The sequence below is a fragment of the Telopea speciosissima genome, chromosome 4 (genome assembly GCF_018873765.1).
Source record: "Telopea speciosissima isolate NSW1024214 ecotype Mountain lineage chromosome 4, Tspe_v1, whole genome shotgun sequence".
Classification (NCBI taxonomy): Eukaryota; Viridiplantae; Streptophyta; class Magnoliopsida; order Proteales; family Proteaceae; genus Telopea; species Telopea speciosissima.
Window position 1 is genome coordinate 1,214,631 of NC_057919.1, and position 22,707 is coordinate 1,237,337.

Consider the following 22,707-nt stretch of genomic DNA (forward strand, 5'->3'; position numbering starts at 1 on the left):
GATACTCCTATGGATCCTAATTTAAAGCTTGTTGCAGATGATGGGGAGGTCTTAGTTGTTCCAGAGAAGTATTGGAGGCTTGTTGGAAAATTGAATTATCTAACAGTGACTAGGCCTGATATAGCTTTTCCTGTTAGTGTGGTGAGCCAATTTTTATCTGCTCCTAGACATCTCATTGGGAGGCTGTTATACATATCTTACGCTATCTAAAATAGGCTCCTGGACATGGTCTTCTCTACAGTGATCATGGCCATGGGCGGATAGTAGGTTTTTCAGATGCTGACTTGGCAGGCTTTCCGGTTGATAGGAGATCTACTACAGGTTACTGTGTGTTTGTTGGTGGAAATTTGGTGTCCTGGAAGAGTAAGAAACAGACAGTCGTTGCTCTTTCCAGTGCAGAGTCAGAGTACAAGGCTATGACACATGTTACCTGTGAGTTGATGTGGGTGAAACAATTAATGGCTGAACTTGGCTTTGTTGATGGTTCTCCAATGAAACTGTGGTGCGACAATCAAGCTGCTGTCCATATTGCTTCAAATCCGGTGTTTCATGAAAGGACGAAACACATTGAGGCTGACTGTCAATTCGTTCGAGAAAAGTTACGACAAGGTTTAATTTCTCCTGGTCATGTCCGTACAGGAGAACAACTTGCAGATGTGTTCACAAAGTCTTTGGGAAGTGCAAGAGTGGATTATATTTGTAACAAGCTGGGCATGATTAACATCTATGCTCCAGCTTGAGGGGGAGTGTTAACGTGAATTGTGTGAGCTTGGTATTAGCATTGATAGCTAATACCGAGAGAGGGTGAGGAGGGTAGATTAGTAATTTAGTTTATTTATTTATTTATTTTTTTGGTGAATAAATAAATATATTACCAAAGCCTGAGAGGGGCGAGAGGGAGAAAGCAGGAGGTGAATGTACAAAAGAGGGGGAGAAAGGAGAGAGAGGGGGGGGAGCCCCGTGCCCCGCTAAAGGGTGGGGCTAGGGCGTAACAGAGCTCTATCTAGACCCTAAGATACAACAATGTACCTGTTCCTTGGGGTATCCCTAATGGCCTTGTGAGGCAAAAGACTAAGCTTAGAGGAGACATCCCAAGAGATGGCTTTCCAAATCAAGTCAAAAGAACGAGATTTGGAAGTCCATCTCCTAAGGTTCCTCTCCATCCAAATGTGATAAATAGTAGCGCCGAGCACAAGCTTGCCAATGGTGTCACAGGTGTTGCATCCAGGAAAAGTCAAGGCCATCCAAGGGCACTCTCGAGCGAAAGGAAGAATACTCCTGCTGAGAGGCCAGATGAACGACAGGGCTTTTTTCCAGATGGTGGAAGAAAAAGGGCAGGCGAAAAAGAGATGGTCAATGTCTTCAGAGCCATTTCAGCAGAGAATGCAAGAGGTTGGGACAGGGATTCTTCGGTGGGCGAGGAAGGCTTGGGTTGGGAGGCAGTGGTTTAGGGTTCTCCAGACAAGGAAGCTGTGGCGGGGGATGTGTCCTTTAAAGCAGACTAGCTTGGGCCAAAGGACAGAGGGAGCTTGAGGTCTAACTAGGTTCCAGGCAGATTTGAAGCTACAGAGGCCATTGTTGGGGGGAAGCCAACAGACCTTGTCCGCAAGACCAGGGGGGGAAGGGGGGAAGGGGGGGAGGGAGGCCCATATTAGGGAGAGGGGGGGTGAGGGGGGAGGGGAGGGACCCATTGCCATTAGATATGATGGAAGAAAGGGGGGCAGATTTTGGAATCCTGGAAGAGTAAATTTTCCTAGGACCAAAGAAGTTATAGAGAACTCCAAATGGATGCCAAGGGTCGAGCCATAAGGAAGTGGAGAACCCATCAGAAATGGAGGAGGGAACCCAGAGGGAAACCAGTGAGATGGAGGAGGGAATCCTTCTCAAGATCCGAGACACCAGAGAGGAAGAGTTTGGGTTTAAGGAGGTTAATACGGAGGCCAGAAAGACTCTCGAAGAGGTTAAGGGAGGCCATAATGGCAGAGATGGAGGAGGGAGAGGCTTTGGAGAAGATCATAAGATCATCCGCAAAGGCCAGGTGGGTGAGATTGAGCTGCTTGCATTTGGGGAGGGGGGAGATAAGATGGAGGTCAGTTTTGCCTTGGATGCTCCTAGAGAGGACTTCCAAGGCTAAGGAAAAGAGGAAGGTGAAGAGAGGGCATCCCTGACGAATTCCGGCTTTAGAGTGAAAGAAACCAGCGGGGGAGCCATTGACAACAGCCGAGAAGGAGGGGGTGGAGATGCAAGCAAAGATGCAACGGATGAAAGGATGGGGAAAGCCCATCTGAGAGAGCACATTGCAGATGAAGTCCCATATGAGGGAGTCAAAAGCTTTATGGAGATCAATTTTCATAAGGGCAGCGGGGGGGTAGGATTTGCGGTCAAAGCCACGTACAATTTCAAGGCATAGGATAATGTTATCCGCAATGCTCCTGCCAGAGATGAAAGCAGATTGATTGGGGCTGACTAAGGAAGGAATGACAAGCTGGATTCTGTTGGCCAGAATTTTGGCAATGAACTTGTAAAGGAGGTTGCAGAGGGAGATAGGTCTAAAATCAGAGAGAGAGGATGCTCCATCTTTTTTAGGGATGAGGCAGAGGAAAGTCTGTTTGACCTGGGTAAGCTGGCTGGGATTAAAGAAAAAGCTACGGATGGCTTTGATGAGGTCGCCCTTGATGTGATCCTAGTAGCTAAGGAAGAACCTCATGCTGAATCCGTCAGGGCCAGGGTCCTTATTGGTCTTGTGGGACAAGATAGCCTTAGTAATCTCATCATCAGAGGGGATGGTCAGAAGAAAGTTAGACATGGAAGAGGGGACAAATTTATTGATGAGGCCAGGAGAGATGGGAGAGGGAGGGGGGAGAGGGGGATTGAAGAGGGATGAGAAAAAGGAAGCCGCCTCAGCCTTAATGGCAGAGACGGTGGTCAGAGGGGAGCAGCGGTGGAAGAAAGCAGAGTTGGAGTCACCAAGCTCAAGCTACTTGATGTGGGCTTTCTGGCGAAGGAAGCTTTCTTCCAGAGAGGACAGGGAGAAGAGCTCATCGGTAAGCTTTCTTTCGTCCTCAGCCAGCGAGGGGTTGATAGGATCCAACTGGAGCCAGGATTGCACCGAGTCCAGATTTGAGCGGCAGGAGGAGACTCTGGAGGGGAGGTTGCCAAAGGTGGCAGAGCTCTAGGATTTGAGCTCAGATTTGGTGAGTCGGAGTTTACGAGCAAAAGCAATGAGGGGGAGGGAGTGGCAATGGACAGGGGAGTTCCAAGCATTAAGAATGGTAGGGAGAAAGAGAGGGTGGGAGGTCCACATGTCAAAGAATTTAAAAGGTTTCGGCCCGAGAGAGGTGTACTGCTGGATGAGGAGATGACATGGACTATGGTCAGAAAGCCCCTGGAGAAGGAAGTTGGCATTGGATTGGGGAAAAGAGGTGAGCCAGGCTTCGTTGGTGAGAACCCGGTCAAGCTTGCAAGCAATACGGTCAGAGCCCCCCCTGCGGTAGTGCCAGGTGAGGGGGAACTAGACCATCTGAGGTCATCAATACCAATGTCTTCAAGACAGTCATTGAAGGCCTGGACGGAATGTAAGTCAATAGGGCGACCACCAACTTTCTCAGATTGGGATCTGACAACATTGAAATCACCCCCCACTCCCTAGGGAAGAGGGCCAATCCTATCTTTAATATGAGACAGGTCATCCCAAAGGGAAGAGCGATCCACGACCCTGTTGGGGGCATAGACAATTATGAGGTAGAAAGAAATGGTGGAGTTGGGGAGGGAGAGAAGGTGGATAAGCTGGGTAGAGGAGTGAGAGATGGAGATGGTAATTTTGGAAGGGTCCCAAAGGATCCAAATACGACCATTTGGAGAATGGTTGTAGTTGGAGTGGAAGGACCACGAAGGGGCGATGGAAGCGGCAATGCGAGAGGCATTGTCATGAAGAACACGAGTCTCCAGGAGGGCGCAGAAGGAGGAATGGGAGGACTTAATATGATCTCTGATGTCTTGGTACTTGGCCAGGGAGTTGAGACCCCTAACATTCCAGAAGAAACCAGCAGACATGGAAACTAAAGGGAGGGGGGCAGCGAAAATCTAGGGGGTACACTTCTGTACCTCCTACGAGAGTAGGCTAAAGTGGGACGATACTTGGCAATAATGTAGTCTGCAAGAGGGTAATCAGAACCACGCAAAGGGGGGGGGGGGAGGGGGGAAGATCGTGACCAAGGGGGGGAGGGAATGGCCGAGGCCAATGCGGGGGAGGGGAGGGAGAAGTCTGCGGACAAGGGGAGAGAGAGGGGGGAAAAGGAATTATGACACGGGAGAGGGTTAGGGGTAGATTCGGTAAGAAAAGAGGAGGTGGAGGGTAGGGGGGGCTTCAAGGGTAAGGGTGTCAGTGAAGGGGGGGAAGGAATGGTTTGGAGAGGAGGGTCGGGAGGGTCGGGTTTGGTGTGATGAGGTGGAGGGACTAGGTACACAGGGGTTAGAGGTAATTAAATGAGGAGGTGGGGGTAAAATGGGTAGATTGTAAGTAAATAGGGAAGGGAAGTGGTTTAAAGAGGATGGTTTGGAAGGAGGTTGGGCCGGTTTGGATAAGAGGGGGGTACGGTTAGCGGAAGGTAAGATTTGGTTGGTGAAAAGGTTATGGTTGGGGCCAGGGGTGTTAGGTAAGAGGGGGGGAAGTATCGAGGTGGGGGGCGACAAAAGGGGAAGGGAAGACGAGGCAGGGGGAAAGCAGTCGCTCAAGAACCCTCTTCGCAACGAAGCACAACCAGCGAGAGGTCTACCTTGGATGTTCTGATCTCTGGACAGACTGTTGACAGAGCTGGCTAGAGAGTGCAGGCTGCTACGTCTTGAGGCAATCTTGGGGGGAGGAGACCCGGCGAAGTGAACAGGGGCCAAATTGGTGTAACCTTCTCTGGAAGCTCTGGACTGCTGAGAACGCAGGAGGTTTGAAGCATTGGCAGTCAACGTACAAACTTCAGAGGGACCAATGGGGAGCAATCTCGATCGATGGAGCCAGCCTGATTGGATCAGAGGTCAAAGCGTCTTCCAGGATGGCAGGCAGCAGTGAGTTGTCGGAGATAGGCACAGCAACCGAGGCGTCTTCCTTGTGAGCCGGGGAGGCGGAGGAGGGGAGAGCACGGCGGCGACGTCTTTTGCGGTGGCGAACTTTGATCCTACCTCTGCTAGGAGATCTGGAGGGGCTTGAGGGCAGAGGGGGAGGTGGGTTGCTAGCAGAGCCAGGCTTGTGGCCAGAGTAGCCGGCGGCAGGAGCCAGAAGGGCTGTGTGAGCATCAGCAAGGTCTTCAGGAGCAACAACAAGGCTTTCTGGAACTCTGAAAGGATGAACAGCCGTAGTTGTAGCGATGGCGTCATGGAGTGAAGGGGCCTGGGAGTCCACAGCAGCGACAACAGGGGCTTTACCGGAGCAGTCCTTGGAGTGGTGCCCAAAGACTTTACAGTAAGAGCAGTGAGGGGGAATCCATTCGAATTTTACAGGCTGCTCGAAGTTGAAGCCATCTTCTTCGATGATTGTGACGGAGGAAGGTAGAGGGCTATCTGCAGAGATGTTGATGCAGATCCTTGCGAAAGATAATTTGTCCATCTTGCGGGTGCGAGCGTCGGAGTAGAGTGGAGAGCCCAAAACAGAGCCAATTTTACTAAGGCTGTCTTGGCTCCAAAACTGGAAGGGGAGACCAGGCAGGGCAACCCACAAGGGAAGTGAGTTGAAGTCGACCTTGTGGAACAGAGTGTAAGGGTCCCACTGGCGGACGAAAATGGGTTGGGGTCCAACCAGCGATGGGACACCATCTAAGGCTCTAGCCTTAGCAGAAATGGAGAAGAACTTGAACACAAATACTCCACTGTCAAGCAGGAAGATGTCTAGAGAACCCTGGGCTCTCCATTGTTTGGTGAGGGAGGCCTTGGTAGTGTTGAAGGAGGGTCTCGAACCAAGGAAATGTCCTATGAGGCATGATTGCCACTTGGAGATTTCAGGGGAAAGAGAGGAGGAGGGGCAGAGGGCGAAGGAAGCACCTTCATTAGAAGCAGGTTTGATGTAGTGGAGAGAAAGACCAGAGCTCGAGGATGAGGGGGGGAGGGAAGCCTCCGAAGACCAAGAAGGTGGTGTAGGGCCTAAAATGGAGGTGGTGGAGGTGGTATGGATGATGGTTGAAGGGGGGGTGGGGATGGAGGTGGTTTTGGTGGGAGGGGTGATGGTGACAGAAGAGGGAGAAGTGGTGGAGGTTGAAGAAAGGTTGATGGAGGTGGAGGTGAGGTTGGTGGTGGGGGTGGAGGAGAAGGAGTTGGTGCCATGGGAGGTGGTGATGGTGGCGGCGGAGGTGGGCAGGGGAGAAGGGAGGTCAGGAGAGCTCTTGAGTTTATTTCTTTTATTTTATCTGTTTTCCTATTTTGCCCTTGAGTGGCTATATATTGAAGTTTAGAGGGAGGGTTACACATATTGTGTAACTCCCAAGTTGCACATCTCTTCTCCTCTTCTCCCTCTCGGTTTCCCTCCTTCTTCTTCATCTTTTTCTTAATTAATTTACAATCACAAAATCAAGATGTCAGATGGACATTAAATCATCGAGGGGGCCTTTCAGAAGGGCCAATAATGCCCTAAAATATCAGACAGATCTGATGGACAGTCTCTAGTAATTACAGAATTGATGTTGTCCAGAAAAAATAGGGTACCGCTAGCTTCAGGGAGATTTTTGATTACATCAAATCAGACGCTGGGATCAGCCTCAAACTTTGGTTAAAGGACCTATCCAGGGGGCCTTCAATGCCCTAAAATATCAGTTGGATCTAATGGACAGATCTAGATTAATTGCAGATACCAAATCTACCCAGAAAACTCCCAAAATAGGGTACCTCCAGGCATATGAAATCATTTTTTTTTGTTTTTATTTTTGCAGGAAACTCAAATCTGATTAAGGGAAAGTATCAAGGGCTTATTACTGTACATAATAATCTTCAAATTAATGGGAAAAGTGAGGTAGATCCATCTTCCGTGGTGCTCCAAGCTAGGAGGAAATAGTTGGGAGTATATGTAGGGCATTTCATTGGTAGCCGCCCCCCTTTTCCGATTGTCAAATCCTCTCTTTCCAATAAATGGAAGCTCATGGGTTCAGTAGAGACTTTTTTGGTTGGAAATGGCCTCATCTTCAAATTTTCTGACGACATGGATAAATCTCGTGTGCTTGAGGGTGGTCCTTGGAATGTTGGTAGGAAACCTATCCTCCTCAGACAATGGGATAGGCACTTGTAGCTTAACAAGCTTGACCTTAGCTCTATCTCTCTATGGGTTTCTCTGCCGGGGCTTCCGCTCCATTTTTGGTGTGAGGATGGTCTCAGTGTGGCGGGCTCTGTTCTTGGAAAAGCCTCTCTTCTCAGATGGAAGAACAAAGAAAAAAGATCGTCTTGCCTTTGCACGAATCTGTGTGGAAGTCACCGTTGTGCTCCCCTTCCGTAAATCATAGTCTCTGACAATGAAGGGTTTTCCTTCCAGCAGCCTGTGAGCTTCGACTGGACTCCCCGTTTGTGCTTCCTGTCGAGTGTTCGGTCACTCCCAGGGTAAATGCCATCTCTGGCAAAATCCATCTCCTTTTCCCACCTCTTCTAGAACCCTCCTGCATCCCCCTTGATCCCCCTGTTCTCACCGTCCCTCCTCCCATCAATCCAGTGATTTTCCCCCTATTTTACCCTCTTTCGATCCCGTCCTTTCCTCTCACTCCCTATGCCCTCCTCCTAACGCCTCCCGTCGTGGTGGTGATGGTGAACCCTCTCCTCCATCTTGTGGTCGCTGGCGGCGGCGATCTAAATCTGTTCGTGGCCTCCCCTTACCTCCTCGTCTGGTGGTCTCCGACGGTCTTCAGACTGCTGGTCCTAACCGTTTCCTCCCTTTTGAATCGCTGCCTGACTCCTTTTCTGCTACCCTTGCCACTCTTACCTCTTCTATGCCTCTGGCGATGTCCCCTTCCTCTGTTGAAGAGCCCCTTTCCTCTTCCGTTGTCGAGTCGATTGCTCCCTCTGTCGCCTTGACTTCTCCTTCTATCCCTCTCATTTCCTCCCCTTTTTGTTTCGGGATTTTTAGCTATCTCAACAGCATTAAATATCCCTTTCTGTCCTCTTCACGTGGTCCCCCTCTAGTGGGCCCCGAGGTGAACCCTTCTCCTTTTTCTTCCCATTCCATTCCTCGGCACATCTCCCCCTCCCTCCCCTCTTCCTTTGTTTCGGCTGGGCCTTTTAAACCAGCTGGGCCCAACAGTCCAATTACTCCTATTTCACCCCTTTGCTATAACCCCGGTTTGTTGGCCCACTCTTATTTGGGCCTTAGTTCTTCTGTTGCTCCCTCCTATGAGCCCTAGCCTAATGCTCCCCCGCCTCTTCGTGTTTTCCGCCGTTGTAACCCCAACTCCCCTCTTTTCCCTAAGATGCGCCCCTACATTGCCTACTCCCTTCCCTGCACTGAGAAGATCTTGCTTCCGAGTTCGGTTACTAGAGATCATGTTTTCTACCGCGAGATTGTGGACCCATGCTAGAGGTCTTGTTTCTCTGAGGCTGCCTTCGGATTGCCTTGTTGGTCCTTTATTTTGGTTTGTTTAGTGAGTAGTTTGTGTGGGATCTTGCCTTTGATTTTGCTTGCCCTTACTGTTTTGGTGGGAGTTGTATTTGGTTCGCGCTTGTTCCCTTCCCCCTCTTTCTTTCCTTTGGTAATGAAATTATTTATTCATCCAAAAAAAAAAAAAAAAAAAACTCTTAGTAGGAAACCTACTAATAGTCTAAGTCTAACTACAATAGAGGTGAATAACTAAAATGAATAACAAACTAATTACAACTCAACAACTCAACATTATCCCACGGTACTCTCCCAGGTCTGCGCCTCTCTCCCCCCTCCCCCCCATCCCTTCATCATCAGATATAGTCTCCTGGGTCCCCTCCTCTTTAGGCCTTTTTAGCTCCCGCTCGGCTTGGGACTTCGTTAGACTTCGAGCCCCCACCGTCCCTTGGCACAACCTTGTGTGGTAAGGTCATATCGCCTGCTATAGTTTTACTGTTTGGAGAGCCTTTATCCACTGCCTCCGCACCCAATCCTTGCTCTTCAACTGGCAGCTCCTTGTTTCTCTCTCCTGAATCCTCTGTTGGAACGGTCTTGAGGACATCGATCACCTTTTCTTCTATTGTTCCTTTGCCTCTTCTATTTGGAAAAAAGCCCTTGAATCCTGTTGGCCCCGTAGAAGAAGACGCTTACCCTTCTCAAGGGAGTGGCTTTGGTTGGGTATGTCCTTCTCTGGCAATATTATTTGTGATATTGCAAGCAAGCTTGTGTTTGGTGCTGTTATCTCCCACATTTGGATGGAGTGGAATCTTCGTAGATGGACCTCCAACTCCCGTTTTCTTGATATGATTTGGAAAGCCATATATTTTGATATCAGCTCCAAGCTCCACATGTTACCCCATAGTTCTCTTATTGATTCTCCAAGGAACAGGAGTATTGTTGTCTCCTGGGGCTTATCTCTCTTTTTCAGTCGCCTGTCCCTTCTCCCTAGGGCTTGCGTCTTTGTATCTTCCTCCCCTCTTTTTCCCCCTGTGTATTCCCCCCCTTCTCCCCCCGTTTTTGGGGGTTTTGGTAATGAATTATTCATTTTCCACCCCCCCAAAAACAAGGTTGTGTTTTAAGTTATGGGAGGAGAACTCGTGAGATCTCGACGAGTTTCTCGCTATTTGAAATGGTCGAGACAAGATGTCTGATGATACGAAAAAATACCCCATCTCGGGCGATCTCGTGGTTTTGGTCATCCCAATACCATTTATTACCCCATCTCGGCGAGATCTCGTGGTTTTGGTCATCTCGGTGGGAAATCTTGGTATACCGATACCTATTTATGCAAACCTTGGTATACAGACACTTATTTATGCTAGAAACCAAGACAAATACTTATTTATGCCTAATATCATTTGAGTAAATGAAATACATGTCCTTAAGATATTATTCATAAATAAGCAAAAACCCTCCTATTTGAATCCAATAAAAATAGTTAAAAAATCAAATTGCAAAAGGATAAAAAGTCAACCTCCCAGTTCAAGAACAAAAACTGGATTTTCGGCGGTAGCCAGGAGGTGCAATTTTCAACTTTTTAATGCTGGGTTTTTTCTCAAATCTAAACCATATATCTTAATATGGTAAAACATTGCTAAAAACCAAAAGTGCAGTAAAATATTCTTTTGTTTTGATGTTCAAAAAAATATTTTCATTCAAAGCATAATTATCAAGGCGAGAAAGCGACCATGGCGTTTTAGAGGGGCAAAATTCAAGGCGACACTGCCATGGCGGGAAAGTGCCCGCCATGGCGCCCAAGGCGTCCAAGGCGACCAAGGAGCCTGGATGCCATGGCGACGCCTTGATAACTATGATTCAAAGCGATTTTGACAGCATTCGAGCACACCAAATTAAGTTTGACTGGTGCATAACTCCTTCAATATAAATCAGACTGAACTTCAGTTTGATTTATATTGAAGGAGTTATGCACCGGTTAAACTGAATTTAGTGTGCGCGAATGCTGTCAAAATCGCTCTGAATGAATTTACCGCAATTTTGGTTTTTAGCAATGTTTTACCATATTAAGATATATGGAATTTTTATATTTGAGAAAAGCCTCAGCATTAAAAAATTGAAAATTGCACCTACCGCCGAAAATCCAGTTTTTGTTCTTGAACTAGGGGGTTGATTTTTTAAACTATTTTTATTGGATTCAAATAGTTTTTTTTTGGCTTATTTATGAATAATATCTTAAGTAAATGAAATACAAATACAAATACAAAAACATTTACTTAAATGATATTAGGGAAAAAAAAAGGGTGTACCTAGTGCACAAGGCTCCCGCCATTGCGGGGTCTAGGGAGGGTCATAATGTACGCAGCCTTACCCCTGCTTTCGTAGAGAGGCTGTTTCCAGACTCGAACCTGTGACCACTTGGTCACAATGGAGCAACTTTTACGTTGCCCGCATTCGCCCTCGATATTAGGGATAAATAAGTGTAATTAAGTGTCTGTCTGGGTTTCCCACTAATTGAAACTCCTATTTGAACTTTGATTTTTCAAACTTTTTTTTTTGGATGAATGAATATATTACCATACCCAAGGAGGGGGCAGGGAGAAAAAGGGGGGGTATAAACAAGAGAGAGAAGAGAGAGGGAAGGGGGGAAGGGAAGGCGACCAGCCCAGCCTACGCAGAGGAGGGGGTCCTCAAAAGAGACAAATCAAATCCCCAGGAAACAACAATATGCCTGTTCCTTGGGGAGTCCAAAGAACGACGAATGCGACCACAGTTGACTTTAGAAGAGATGTCGAAGGAGATGGCCTTCCAAATCAGATCAAAAGATCGAGAGTTGGAAGTCCATCTCCTAAGGTTTCGCTCCATCCAAATATGATAGATAGCAACTCAGAAACCAGCTTGCCAATAGTGTCACAGACAGACTTCCTTGAGAAAGCTTTCACCAACCTGTGCCATTCCTGATCAAAATCCAACGGTCTTCTATTTCGGGGCCAAATGAGGGAAAGGGCCTTTTTCCAGATGGTGGAGGAGAAGGGACAGGAAAAGAAAAGGTGGGCTATATCCTCATGACCACTCCAACAAAAGATGCAAGAAGGGGAGACAGAGATGTTACGGTGCAGCAGGAGTTAGATTTTAGGTTTAGAAGGTAAGAAGAGAGAAGGAAGAAGTTGGAGGAGGAAGAAGATAGCAAGAGAAGAGAGAAGAGAGAAGAGAATATTTGGTTGTAATCGATTGTGATGGAGAGGCTTCTCCATACACCCTATATTCATTCAATCATAACTAATAGAGAATTACATCCACCTCCCTAGGGAGGTAAAAGGGAAATAAAGAAGAAAAGATAGAATTACATAATAAGGCAACTTAGTAATATAACTAGTTCCTAAACTACCCCTATTACGTGACTTCTAACACTCCCCCTCAAGTTGGAGAATATATATCATGCATTCCCAGCTTGCTTAGAAAAGAACTAAACTGAGGAGAGCCAAGAGCTTTGGTGAAGATATCTGCCAACTGATCACCAGTCTTCACAAAAGGAGTACAAATACAGCCAGAGTCTATCTTCTCCTTGATGAAATGCCTATCAACCTCAATGTGCTTAGTCCAATCATGTTGCACCTTGGGTTGTCAGGCACATCGATGGCAGCCTTGTTGTCAAGGTACAGTCTCATGGGTCCTTCAGTGTCAAATACCAGTTCTTGAAGAAGTCTTTTCAGCCAGATGAGCTCACACACTCCGTGTGCCATAGCTGTAAATTCTGCCTCGCCACTAGATCTGGCCACAACATGCTGTTTCTCGCTCCTCCATGTGACTAAGTTACCTCCCACAAAGGTACAATAGTCGGAGGTAGATCTCCTGTCTGTAATGGAACCAGCCCAATCGGCATCTGTGAAACCTTCCACTCTTAAGTGGTTGTGCCTTGCATACAACAGTCCTTTCCCTGGAGAGGACTTCAAATACCTTAGAATGCGATACACAACATCCAAATGGCCACTCTTGGGAGCATGCATGAATTGGCTGACAACTCTCATTGCATAAGAGATATCTGGCCGAGTCATAGAGAGATAGATAAGCTTCCCCACTAGCCTTTGATACTTCCCCGCATCAACAAGAGAAGGACCACAATCCTCTCCTAGTTTGTGGTTCTGCTCAATAGGAGAGTTTGCTGGTTTACAGCCTAACATCCCTGTCTCTGTCAACATGTCAAGAATAAACCTCCTTTGACATATGTTGATTCCTCTCTTGGTCCTTGATACTTCTATTTCTAAGAAGTACTTCAAGGGACCCAGATCTTTGATCTCAAACTGTTGTGCCAAGTAGCTCTTCAATTTACCTATCTCAGCTGTATCATCTCCCGTGACCACAATATCATCAACATAGACAATGAGAGTTGTGATAGTACCATTACTCCGCTTGGTAAAGAGAGTATGATCAGCTTGGCTCTGGGAGTATCCATTCTTCAGAATAGCCTATCGGAAGCGCTCAAACTATGCCTTTGGTTACTGTTTGAGACCATATAGAGCCTTCTTAAGGAGGCACACTTTCCCTTCAGCTGAAGGCATCTTGAAGCCTGGTGGAGTTCGCATGTACACTTCCTCTTCCAAGTCACCATGAAGGAAGGCATTCTTCACATCCAGCTGATATAAATGCCAATCTTTATTGGCAGCCAAAGATAAAAGAACTCTTATTGAGTTATGCTTGGCTACAGGGGCAAATGTCTCCTGGTAGTCAATTCCATAGACTTGACTGTACCCTTTGGCCACCAACCTTGATTTGTATCTCTCAATACTGCCATCAGATTTGTACTTGATTTGTAGACCCATTTGCATCCAACTGGGACACGTCCCTTGGGAAGGTCAACAAGTTGCCAAGTACCATTCTTTTCAAGTGCCATCATCTCCTCAGATATGGCTTGTCTCCACTTTGGGTCAGACATAGCATCAATGACATTCTTGGGAATGGAAGCAGTAGAGAGAGCAGTAATAAAGGCAAGGCCTGTAGGAGAAATTGCATCATAGGAAACGGACTGGGATATAGGATTAGTACAAGTTCTTTTCCCTTTCCTAATAGCAATAGGAAGGTCCAAATCAGATGGAGGAGAAGAAATGTCACCTGATTGAGAAGGATGAATCTCAGGATGTGGATCTGGATCTGAAGAGGACTCTTGGTAGGTCTTCTTTCTTGTATTATGCAAGCCTTCACCTTTTTTGTATGTAATGTGGTAATCCTTCTCCTTATCAGAACCACTTTGAACAGCCAAATCTGTATTCCCCCCTGATCAACCTCAACCACATCTACAGTCCTGTGTTTTCCAATGTCAAGCATAAAAGGAGATGTAGGTAGAGGAGAAAGGAAGAAATCCTCAGTAGCCTGTTCACTCCCACAATTCTCCCCCTGAAGAGGATGCTGAGAAGGGACAAAGAAGGGGACTCACTCAAGAAAAGTAACATCCTTGGAAATGATACATCGGCGGGAAGAAGGATGATAACCATAGTTCGAGAACTTGCTTGCGAGATCTCGTCGAGTTTCTCGGTTTTTGGAAAAGCCGAGATGAAATTGCCTACGAGTCTCAAAAGTGCAATATCTCGGCGAGATCTCGGATCTCGGTTGGATCTTTGTTTTGACCCATTATTTTAACCCACCTACCACTTAAATACCTTACCTAATTGGACAAAACTCGACATATCTCGGCGAGATCTCGGATCTTGGGTCCAGATCTTGGGTTGACCCAAAGTTGAGGCTTCGAGTTGAAAAAAAAAAAATGCACCAACTCGGCGAGATCTCGACTCGTCTCGGTTTTTCCAAGAGTCGAGTTGATACTGAGACCCGAGTTTTAGTACCTTGATGATAACACTTGTACCCCTTGGTAGTAGAAGAGTACCTAAAGAAGAGACACTTTAGAGCTTTGGGGTCAAGTTTAGTGCGAGCAGATTTGTTAACATGCACATAACAAACACAGCCAAAGACTCGAGGAGGAAAAGAAAAAGCAGAGGCCTTGGGGAGATAAGATGTCCGAGGGAGATTTGAAATGAAGAAGCTTGGAGGGCATACGATTGATGAGAAAGGAGGCAGTGAGAAGAGCAGCGGACCAGAAGGTCTTGGGGACATGTATGCCAAACAATAGACTACGGGTGACCTCCAGAAGATGGCGATTTTTCCTCTCAGCAACCCCATTTTGTTGGGGCGTGTCAACACACGCTAGCTGATGGATAATGCCATGAGTAGTAAAGAAGGTTTGAAGACCACCAAACATGTACTCTCCCCCTTTATCAGATCGCACAATTTTGATGCGGGTCTCAAATTGAGTAAGGATCATTTGGTAAAAATTCTGAAAGGCATCGCAAACATCACTCTTATGTTTCAAAAGTACAGTCCATGTGACACGGGAAAAATCATCAACAAATGACACAAAGTAACGAAAGCCAAATAAAGAAGTAGTAGGAGAAGGACCCCAAACATCAGTATGCACAATATGAAAAGGAGCAACAGTTCTATTACCATGATAAGGATATGAAGACCGACAATGTTTGGCAAGCATACATGGTTCACATTGAAAAACATGAGAAGAGGCAATAGATGAAAATAAGTGAGGCAATTGTTTCCCCATTACTACAAAAGATGGATGGCCAAGACGGCGATGCCATAACATAATAGAATCCACATAACTACTATCATTTCGACCACACACATAGGAATGAGCTGTGGGCAAAAGCGGATCAAAAAAGTAGAGGTCTTAATCCTCAAGTCCACTACCAATAATCTTCTTCGTCACCAAATCCTGAAAAAGACAGTGAGAAGGAAAAAAAAGTAACACAACAGTTGAGAGATTTAGTCAAATGACTCACAGATAAAAGATTCAGTGTAAGGTTAGGGACATGAAGAACAGAAGAGAGGGAAATAGATGATGTCACAGGGATATTACCCTTACCAGATATGGAGGAAAGGGAGCCATCAGCTACCCTAACCTTGTCCTTACCAGAGCAAATGGTATAGGAATCATAATAATGAGACGTACCAGTCATATGGTCCATGGCACCCGAGTCAATGACCTAAGACTGGGCAGCAGTGGAAGCTGAGGTGGAGACCTGCAAAGCTGAGGATGATGAGGATCCAGCCATACTAGATGTAGAAGATGTGCTCAACTGTGACACAACCCTGCGAACCACTGCATCCATAAATGTGGAGTCATCCTGTGGGGCATCAGCATCAGTCGCCGCTGCGGAATGAGCTCGAGCTCCCCCTCTACGGCCACCACGACCACGCATACCAGGAGGACGACCATGGAGAGACCAACACTTATCCTTGGTGTGTCCAGTGCGTCCACAATGATCACATTTAAATCTGTCTCGCCCAACCCCACTGGCACCAACTGTCTCCACAGTACTGGCTTCCTCACGGTTAGGCCCTGGGCCTCTACCACCTTCATGGGTGTCTCGAACAGAACTAGAATTGAGGGCTGACCTCTCAGATGATGCTGGTGGTGGTGCCATAGTAAGTCGCCTGGTCTCTTCACTCTGTAAGTAACTACAGACTTCACTAAGAGAGGGAAGGGGAGACCGGCCTAACAGCTGGAGTCTAACTGGCTCATAGTCAGAGTTCAGACCACCAAGCAAAGAGAATACACGTTCCTTTTCAAGAGTCAGATACACCTTGGCTTCATCCTCTGGGTTGGTCAAATGAAGGTCTCTGTAGTGATCATACTCTTCCACAAGACTAAGGAACACACTGTAGTACTCAGAAATAGTGCTGTAACCCTGTTTCAATGAGTGGATTCTTTGATGGAGCTGATAGACCTTGGCAGTGTCACCTACCCTGTCAAAGGCCACAGAGACACTATCCCAAATAGCTTTGGCTGTTTCCTTCCTTATAAACCTTCTCCCAATCTCAGGCTTCATGGAGAAGATCAACCATGTCATAACTGTAGAATTTTCAGTCTCCCATTTATCAAAAGTAGGTGAACCAGCTGTGGGAGCCTTGATAGCACCTGTGATATATCCAAGTTTGCCCTTACTCCTACGAGAAAGTCTCACAGAATGTGACCAATCTAGGTAATTAGTACCATCAAGCTTCACAAAAGAAATCTGTTGGTGAGTACTCTCATAAGCCAACGGAGGGACAACAGTATGGGGCTGTGAATCAGCAGTACCAAGTATAGATGCATCTGAAGCAGCCATTCTTTACCAAAGACAATAAACAAGAACACCAAAGATAAGTGGGGAGTACACACTCAACCCAAACAAGCAAAAAATTCAATAAGCAGTCTAGGATAGCGCACTGCCGAAGCAGTCCTAGCAGCAAATCTCTAAGAGGACTTAAATCAAGCACTTCTAGTGCATAACAACAGCAGTCCAGCAGGCAGTCCCTAAGAAGAGGCCTCACAAAGGCTTGCAAGGTGTAGTAATAACTTCAAACAAGTAAAACAGCCTTACAAAGGCTATGCATACACATCCCTCAACCAAGGGAGCAGCAAACTGCTGCTCGAAGCAAGAAAAAAGAAGTAAACACTCTCGAGTTTACCTGGGCAGAACAGAGGATCCCACACAAGAACTCTATCTGCTCATATGGCTTCTACAATCAGCAAGGGAGATCATAACAACTCTCACAAGTGTCCTTGGGCGATCCAAATAAGCCAGACCAAGACACAAAAGGAATCCGAGAAGAGCAGCAGCTGCAACCTGAACTTGAACTTGGCGGAACTTGTAGCAGCCTTTGTATGAGATCCAAACTATCAAGAGAGCTTCAAAATAGCTCAGGTATATCCTTCAATCATCAAAAGAGGCTAAAATAAGCCTATTCCATACTCTTTAAGCAAAGCTGTACACAGAAATCTCCTCTTTGGAATCCTTAGACACAAAGGATTTCAAAGAGAAGAGAAAGAATGAAAACAGGGACTGAACACGACTCTCAAACCTTGAGCCTGCTCTGATACCAAGTTAGATTTTAGGTTTAGAAGGTAAGAAGAGAGAAGGAAGAAGTTGGAGGAGGAAGAAGATAGCAAGAGAAGAGAGAAGAGAGAAGAGAATATTTGGTTGTAATCGATTGTGATGGAGAGGCTTCTCCATACACCCTATATTCATTCAATCATAACTAATAGAGAATTACATCCACCTCCCTAAGGAGGTAAAAGGAAAATAAAGAAGAAAAGACCGAATTACATAATAAGGCAACTAGTAATGTAACTAGTTCCTAAACTACCCCTATTACATGACTTCTAACAGTAGGAAGGCTTGTGTAGGGAGGCAAAGTCTAAGGGATCTCTAGGCTATAAAGCTATGGCGAGGGATGTGGCCCTTGAACCAAATAAGGGTGTGCCAGGGGACGGATGGGCTGGGATCACGCACAAAGTTCTAGGCTGACCTAGAGGAGAAGGAGCCAGAGGAGGAAGGAAGCCAAATTATTCTATCAACAAGGGTGGGAGAAGGGGAGGGACTGCCAGAATAAGGACAAGGTAGATGGGGTAAGGGAGGGAGGGGGAGTCCAAGATCCAGAGACGATGAGGCTGGAAAGGGGAGAGGCTTTTGGGAGACCTGAAGAATAGATCGTCCTGGGGCCCAGAAGATTATAGAGGATACCAAGCGGGTGCCAAGGATCAAGCCAGAGAGAGATGGCGGAACCATCAGCAATAGAGGTAGAGGTGCCTCGGAGAGCTAGAGGCCTGAGGAGGAGGATTTTACGCCAAATCCAAGAGCAATCCGAGGGAGTCTTGGCAGTCCAAATGGAGTCCGATTTGAGAAGATAGGAGTAGACCCAAGTGACCTAAATGGAATCCTGACTGGAAGAGATCTTCCAAATCAGCTTGAGGATACCCGCAGTGTTGGAGTCGCAAATGCGAAGGATACCCAAGCCACCTTTGGATTTGGGAAGGCAAATGGATTTCCAGCTAGAGGGATGGAGGAATTTGGAGGAGTTGGACCCTTTCCAGAGAAAAGCGCAAAAGAGGCGCTCCATAGCCTTGATAGTGGCTTTAGGGATACTAAAGATGCCAGTCCAATAGATGTAGGAGGCTTGGAGGACAGACTTGACACATTCCAACCTGCCAGCATAGGAGAGGAGTTTGCCTTTCCAAAGTTGGAGTCTCTTGTGGATGTTGTCAAGCATGGGAGCACAATGGTGGCTGGATAGCCTAGCAGGAATGAGGGGAAGGCCGAGATACTTAACAGGGAGGGGAACCAATGGAGAACCCTGTTAGATCCAAGAGGGAGGCTTTGACTGAATCAGGGATGCCAGTGAGGAAGATTTTGGATTTGAGGAGGTTAATGCGGAGACTGGAAAGGGATTCAAAGAGGTGGAGAGAGTCCATGATGGCAGAGATAGAGGAGGTGGAGGCCTTAGAGAAGATCATCAGATCATCTGCAAAGGCCAGATGAGTGAGGTTGATGTGCTTGCATTTGGGGATAGGGGAGATGAGATGGAGATCGGTTTTGGATTGGAGGCTTCTAGAAAGGACTTCTAGAGCCAGGGAGAAAAGGAAGGGGGATAAGGGGCATCCTTGACGAATGCCCACTTTGGAATGGAAGAAACCAGCAGGGGAGCCGTTGACAAGGATAGAGAAGGAGGGGGAGGAGATGCAAGCATAGATCCAGCAGACGAAAGCAGGGGGAAGCCCATTTGGGCAAGCACATCATAGATGAAGTCCCAACAAAGGGAGTCAAACGCCTTATGAAGGTCGATTTTCATGAGGGCCGCCGGGCTGTGAGCTTTGCGGTCAAAAACCTCTCACAATCTCAGAGCAAAGAATGATGTTGTCAGCAATGCTTCTGCCCGAAATGAAGGCCATTGTGTTTAAATGACCCAAAATAGGTTGTATACCAGCTCTCATGACCAAACTAGGTCTAAAACCCATCGAAACCAGCCATCGAGTTGAAAAAAAAAAAAATACCCCAACTCGTCGAGATCTTGACCCAACTCGCTATTTTGGCTGGCATAGTTTGAAATCTCGCGATATCTCGGTATCTTGGGCTGGTCGAGATATCCAAAATATCCGAAATATACCGAAATTTCGCCGAAATGTGGTATTTTTTCTGCCATATCTCCGTACTCCATCTTGGTGGGTTTTTGGCCATATTAAGGCCTGATACTTCATGTACACCCTTATTTAAGCTAAATAAACACATTTAAATCTTCATATTGCAAAAAAACTTAAAGTGGTGTTTTGGGTTTGCATCCTTGATTGACAGTATATGGTCGGACCCTGATGTATAAAATAGTTAAATACATATTGTTTAAGTACTAAAAGACATCATAAGAAATTTAAACAAAGTAAAGAAACAAAAATAAAGTCAAATGTGGCCTTTAGTTTAAACTCATAAAGTCATAAGTGTATAAGTCATCACTCATAAACTTATTAATAGTCAATAGTTCAATACTCAATACATAAAGTATTTCTACGAAATTTACTGAAATATACCGAAATATACTGCTCAATACACAGTATTTCTACGAAATATACCAAAATTTCTACGAAATTTGAACTTTTTTTCATTTCGGAAGCCCATCTCGTCTCGGTAGTGTCGAAATTACCGAAATTTACCGAAATTTCGACAATATATCGCGAAATTTTGAATCATGTTGGCTGGTCGAAACATGTACTCAAGGCGAGTTCGTATTCTATGGTTTAGGTTGAGGCAATCTTGAGATGACCCGACACAACATGTTTTCTGCTCTAGTTAGAGCTCCATCCCTCCATCATGCATATTGTTAACTGCATCCTTATATCTATTCTGAGACTTTTTGTTGTTCTTCCCTTGCCCCCAAGAAAAAGAAAACCATCTTTTAATCCAAAAATCTTCTTTTGGATTTTATAATGAGTAGATTATTTTTTGATTAGTTGCTACCTACGTACATTGACTGGATAAGTTATCCGTTTTTTTATCTTCTGGAACCTCAGCATTGAAGTTTATATGCAACTATGAGTAATGAAATTTCTTAACTAGGTTTCTGGTTTTGTTAAGTGCTCTTAAGTATATTCTTGTACTAACTACGCTTTTTATTTTGGCTAACTATGTGGAATTATGAATCAAGGCTCATGAATGGTCTTTCATTACTAGTGTTTTATTCTTTTATTTTAATTTTGGTTCATTTACAGGTCATCCTTTTGATCCTGGCCGCAAATGCTGCTGTAGGAGTGATCACAGAAACAAATGCTGAAAAGGCTCTTGAGGTAATTTCTGCTTTTCCTTGTTTTCTGTGCAGCTTGGTTTGTACAGCTCTTCCTTCTATTGCTCCTCGTACGTTTTAGGAGGTCTACTTCCTTGCCTCTTTTGATAAAATTAGTTTTTCTTATTATCAGGGAAAGAATCTTCATGTTGTAGTGCTTGTTTCCCACATAACTTTGATGTAGTAGAACATCATAGTTCTCTGATCTTGTTCATATTTTCTCACCAAAAAAAAAAAAAAAAATCTAATCCATGTGTACACAGTTGTTAGCTTTTGCAGGTCGTCAACCCCTGATCAGTTGATGTTTTTGAAATTAGTTCTAAAACTCGACAGGGCAGTGAGCAGAAAGGGGTCATATTTCTGGTCTACCTGGTTTAACTGGCCATTCATATGAGTGGGAATCAAATGTGAAACCTGGTTTGACTTCGAAAAATTTATAAGGGGAAAGTCCTACATATCATGGACTTGACATGTAGGGTTTGGGATGGGTGGTGTCTTTCTTCTTTCTGATGTTGTCTTGTGTTGGGTGTTTACTGTGTCCTTTGTTTATTCTTCTCTTTCCTCTTAATTAATGAAATTCTCTTTCTGTTGTTTCCGTGCAAAATGAAAAAAAATTAAAAGCAGCCAATGGGTGGCTACATAGACTGGATAAGGGCAATGATGAAATTTGTCATGTGCTTGGTAGAAAATTGAATTAGGATGTGCTATGAAAACAAAACTGTGTAAGTACTACTGAGCCTTCTGCTTATTTTTACTGATTTCATTCTTTGATGTCTCCATGTAGGAGCTACGAGCATACCAAGCTGATGTTGCGACTGTGTTGCGGAATGGTATGCGATCCTTTGAAAATTTTACGATATTGTCACTTACGAGGAGAAACATTATGATCTGCTTGTTGGATCTCAGATATGTTGTTATTTGTTGGGATACTTGGCCTAGTAGCTGAAGCGTCTTCCTCTACATGTTTAAATTCTTGAATTTCAGCATGTTTACCTATTGCTAAAGTGTGATGAGACTGAACTCTGGTTAATGGTCATGTTGTTGAGTGATAGAGTGAGGCAGGTGAACTTGTTTCTGTTTGGCCCTAAGATCTAAATCATAGATGTCAAGGCGGCAAAGCAATCCAAGGCGTTGGAGGGGTGTCTAAGCGCTTAGGCGACAAGGTGCCCGGCAAGGCATCACTTACGCGACCAAGGCGCCCCAAGTGTTATTTTTTATTTTCCCTTTTTCTAACATTATTTAGTATGCTACAATATTTTAGTATGGTACAATATATACCTTATATCATCAAAAATCAACATTAAGCCTCCTCAAGTCCTCAAAAATCAACATTAAGCCACATTAAGTCACATCATGTTTATATTGGAGTGGTGTTTTTGGTCTCCCCAAGGCAACTATCAAGGCTGCCGAATCCATTATGTGTGCTTTCCTCTGGAAAGGTGTGGACTCTGCCAGGTTCCTCCACCCTAAGAGCTGGTCCTCTATTTGCCTCCCCAGAGCTGAAGGAGGTCTGGGTCTCAGAAGGATTAAAGATGTCAATCTAGCGGGCTCTATCAAGCTGGTTTGGAAGCTTCTCTCCAACAAGTCTAGTATTTGGACTTCCTGGGTGTATGCGGGGCCTCTGCGTAGAGACTCTATTTGGACTGTCAGCTCTAGCTCAGACTCTTCCTGGATTTGGGGCAGAAGTCTTCAAGTGAGGCACATTGCCACGGCTGCCATTTCTTGCAGGATTGACGATGGGTTGCAGACCTATCTTTGGCTCGATAATTGGCATCCTTCAGGTGTCCTGGCCTCTATAGTCAGCCCCCGTGCCATCTATGATTCCGGCTTGGACAGACTTGCCCCAGTGGCTTCCATCATTACCAATGGCTCATGGTCCCCTCCCACATCTCCCCCCCCTTGCCGACCTCTGGAGTTCCCTCCCCCCTATTCCTCCCGGTCATAGAGGCAGAGGGGACACCACCGTTTGGCTTCCCTCCTCCACAGGCACATTCAGCGCCCACTCC

General features: G+C 45.8%; 1 protein-coding gene across 1 annotated transcript in view; it reads left to right on the forward strand.

Annotated features, from left to right (window-relative positions):
- The window catches only part of LOC122657962 (calcium-transporting ATPase 3, endoplasmic reticulum-type), a 200,654-nt gene that overhangs the window by 39,930 nt on the left and 138,017 nt on the right, over positions 1 to 22,707 (forward strand). Inside the window, exons 6-7 of the mRNA XM_043852775.1 lie at positions 20,631 to 20,705; positions 21,486 to 21,531. Coding sequence (XP_043708710.1) covers positions 20,631 to 20,705; positions 21,486 to 21,531 — 121 coding nt within the window. The remainder of the gene's footprint in view (positions 1 to 20,630; positions 20,706 to 21,485; positions 21,532 to 22,707) is intronic.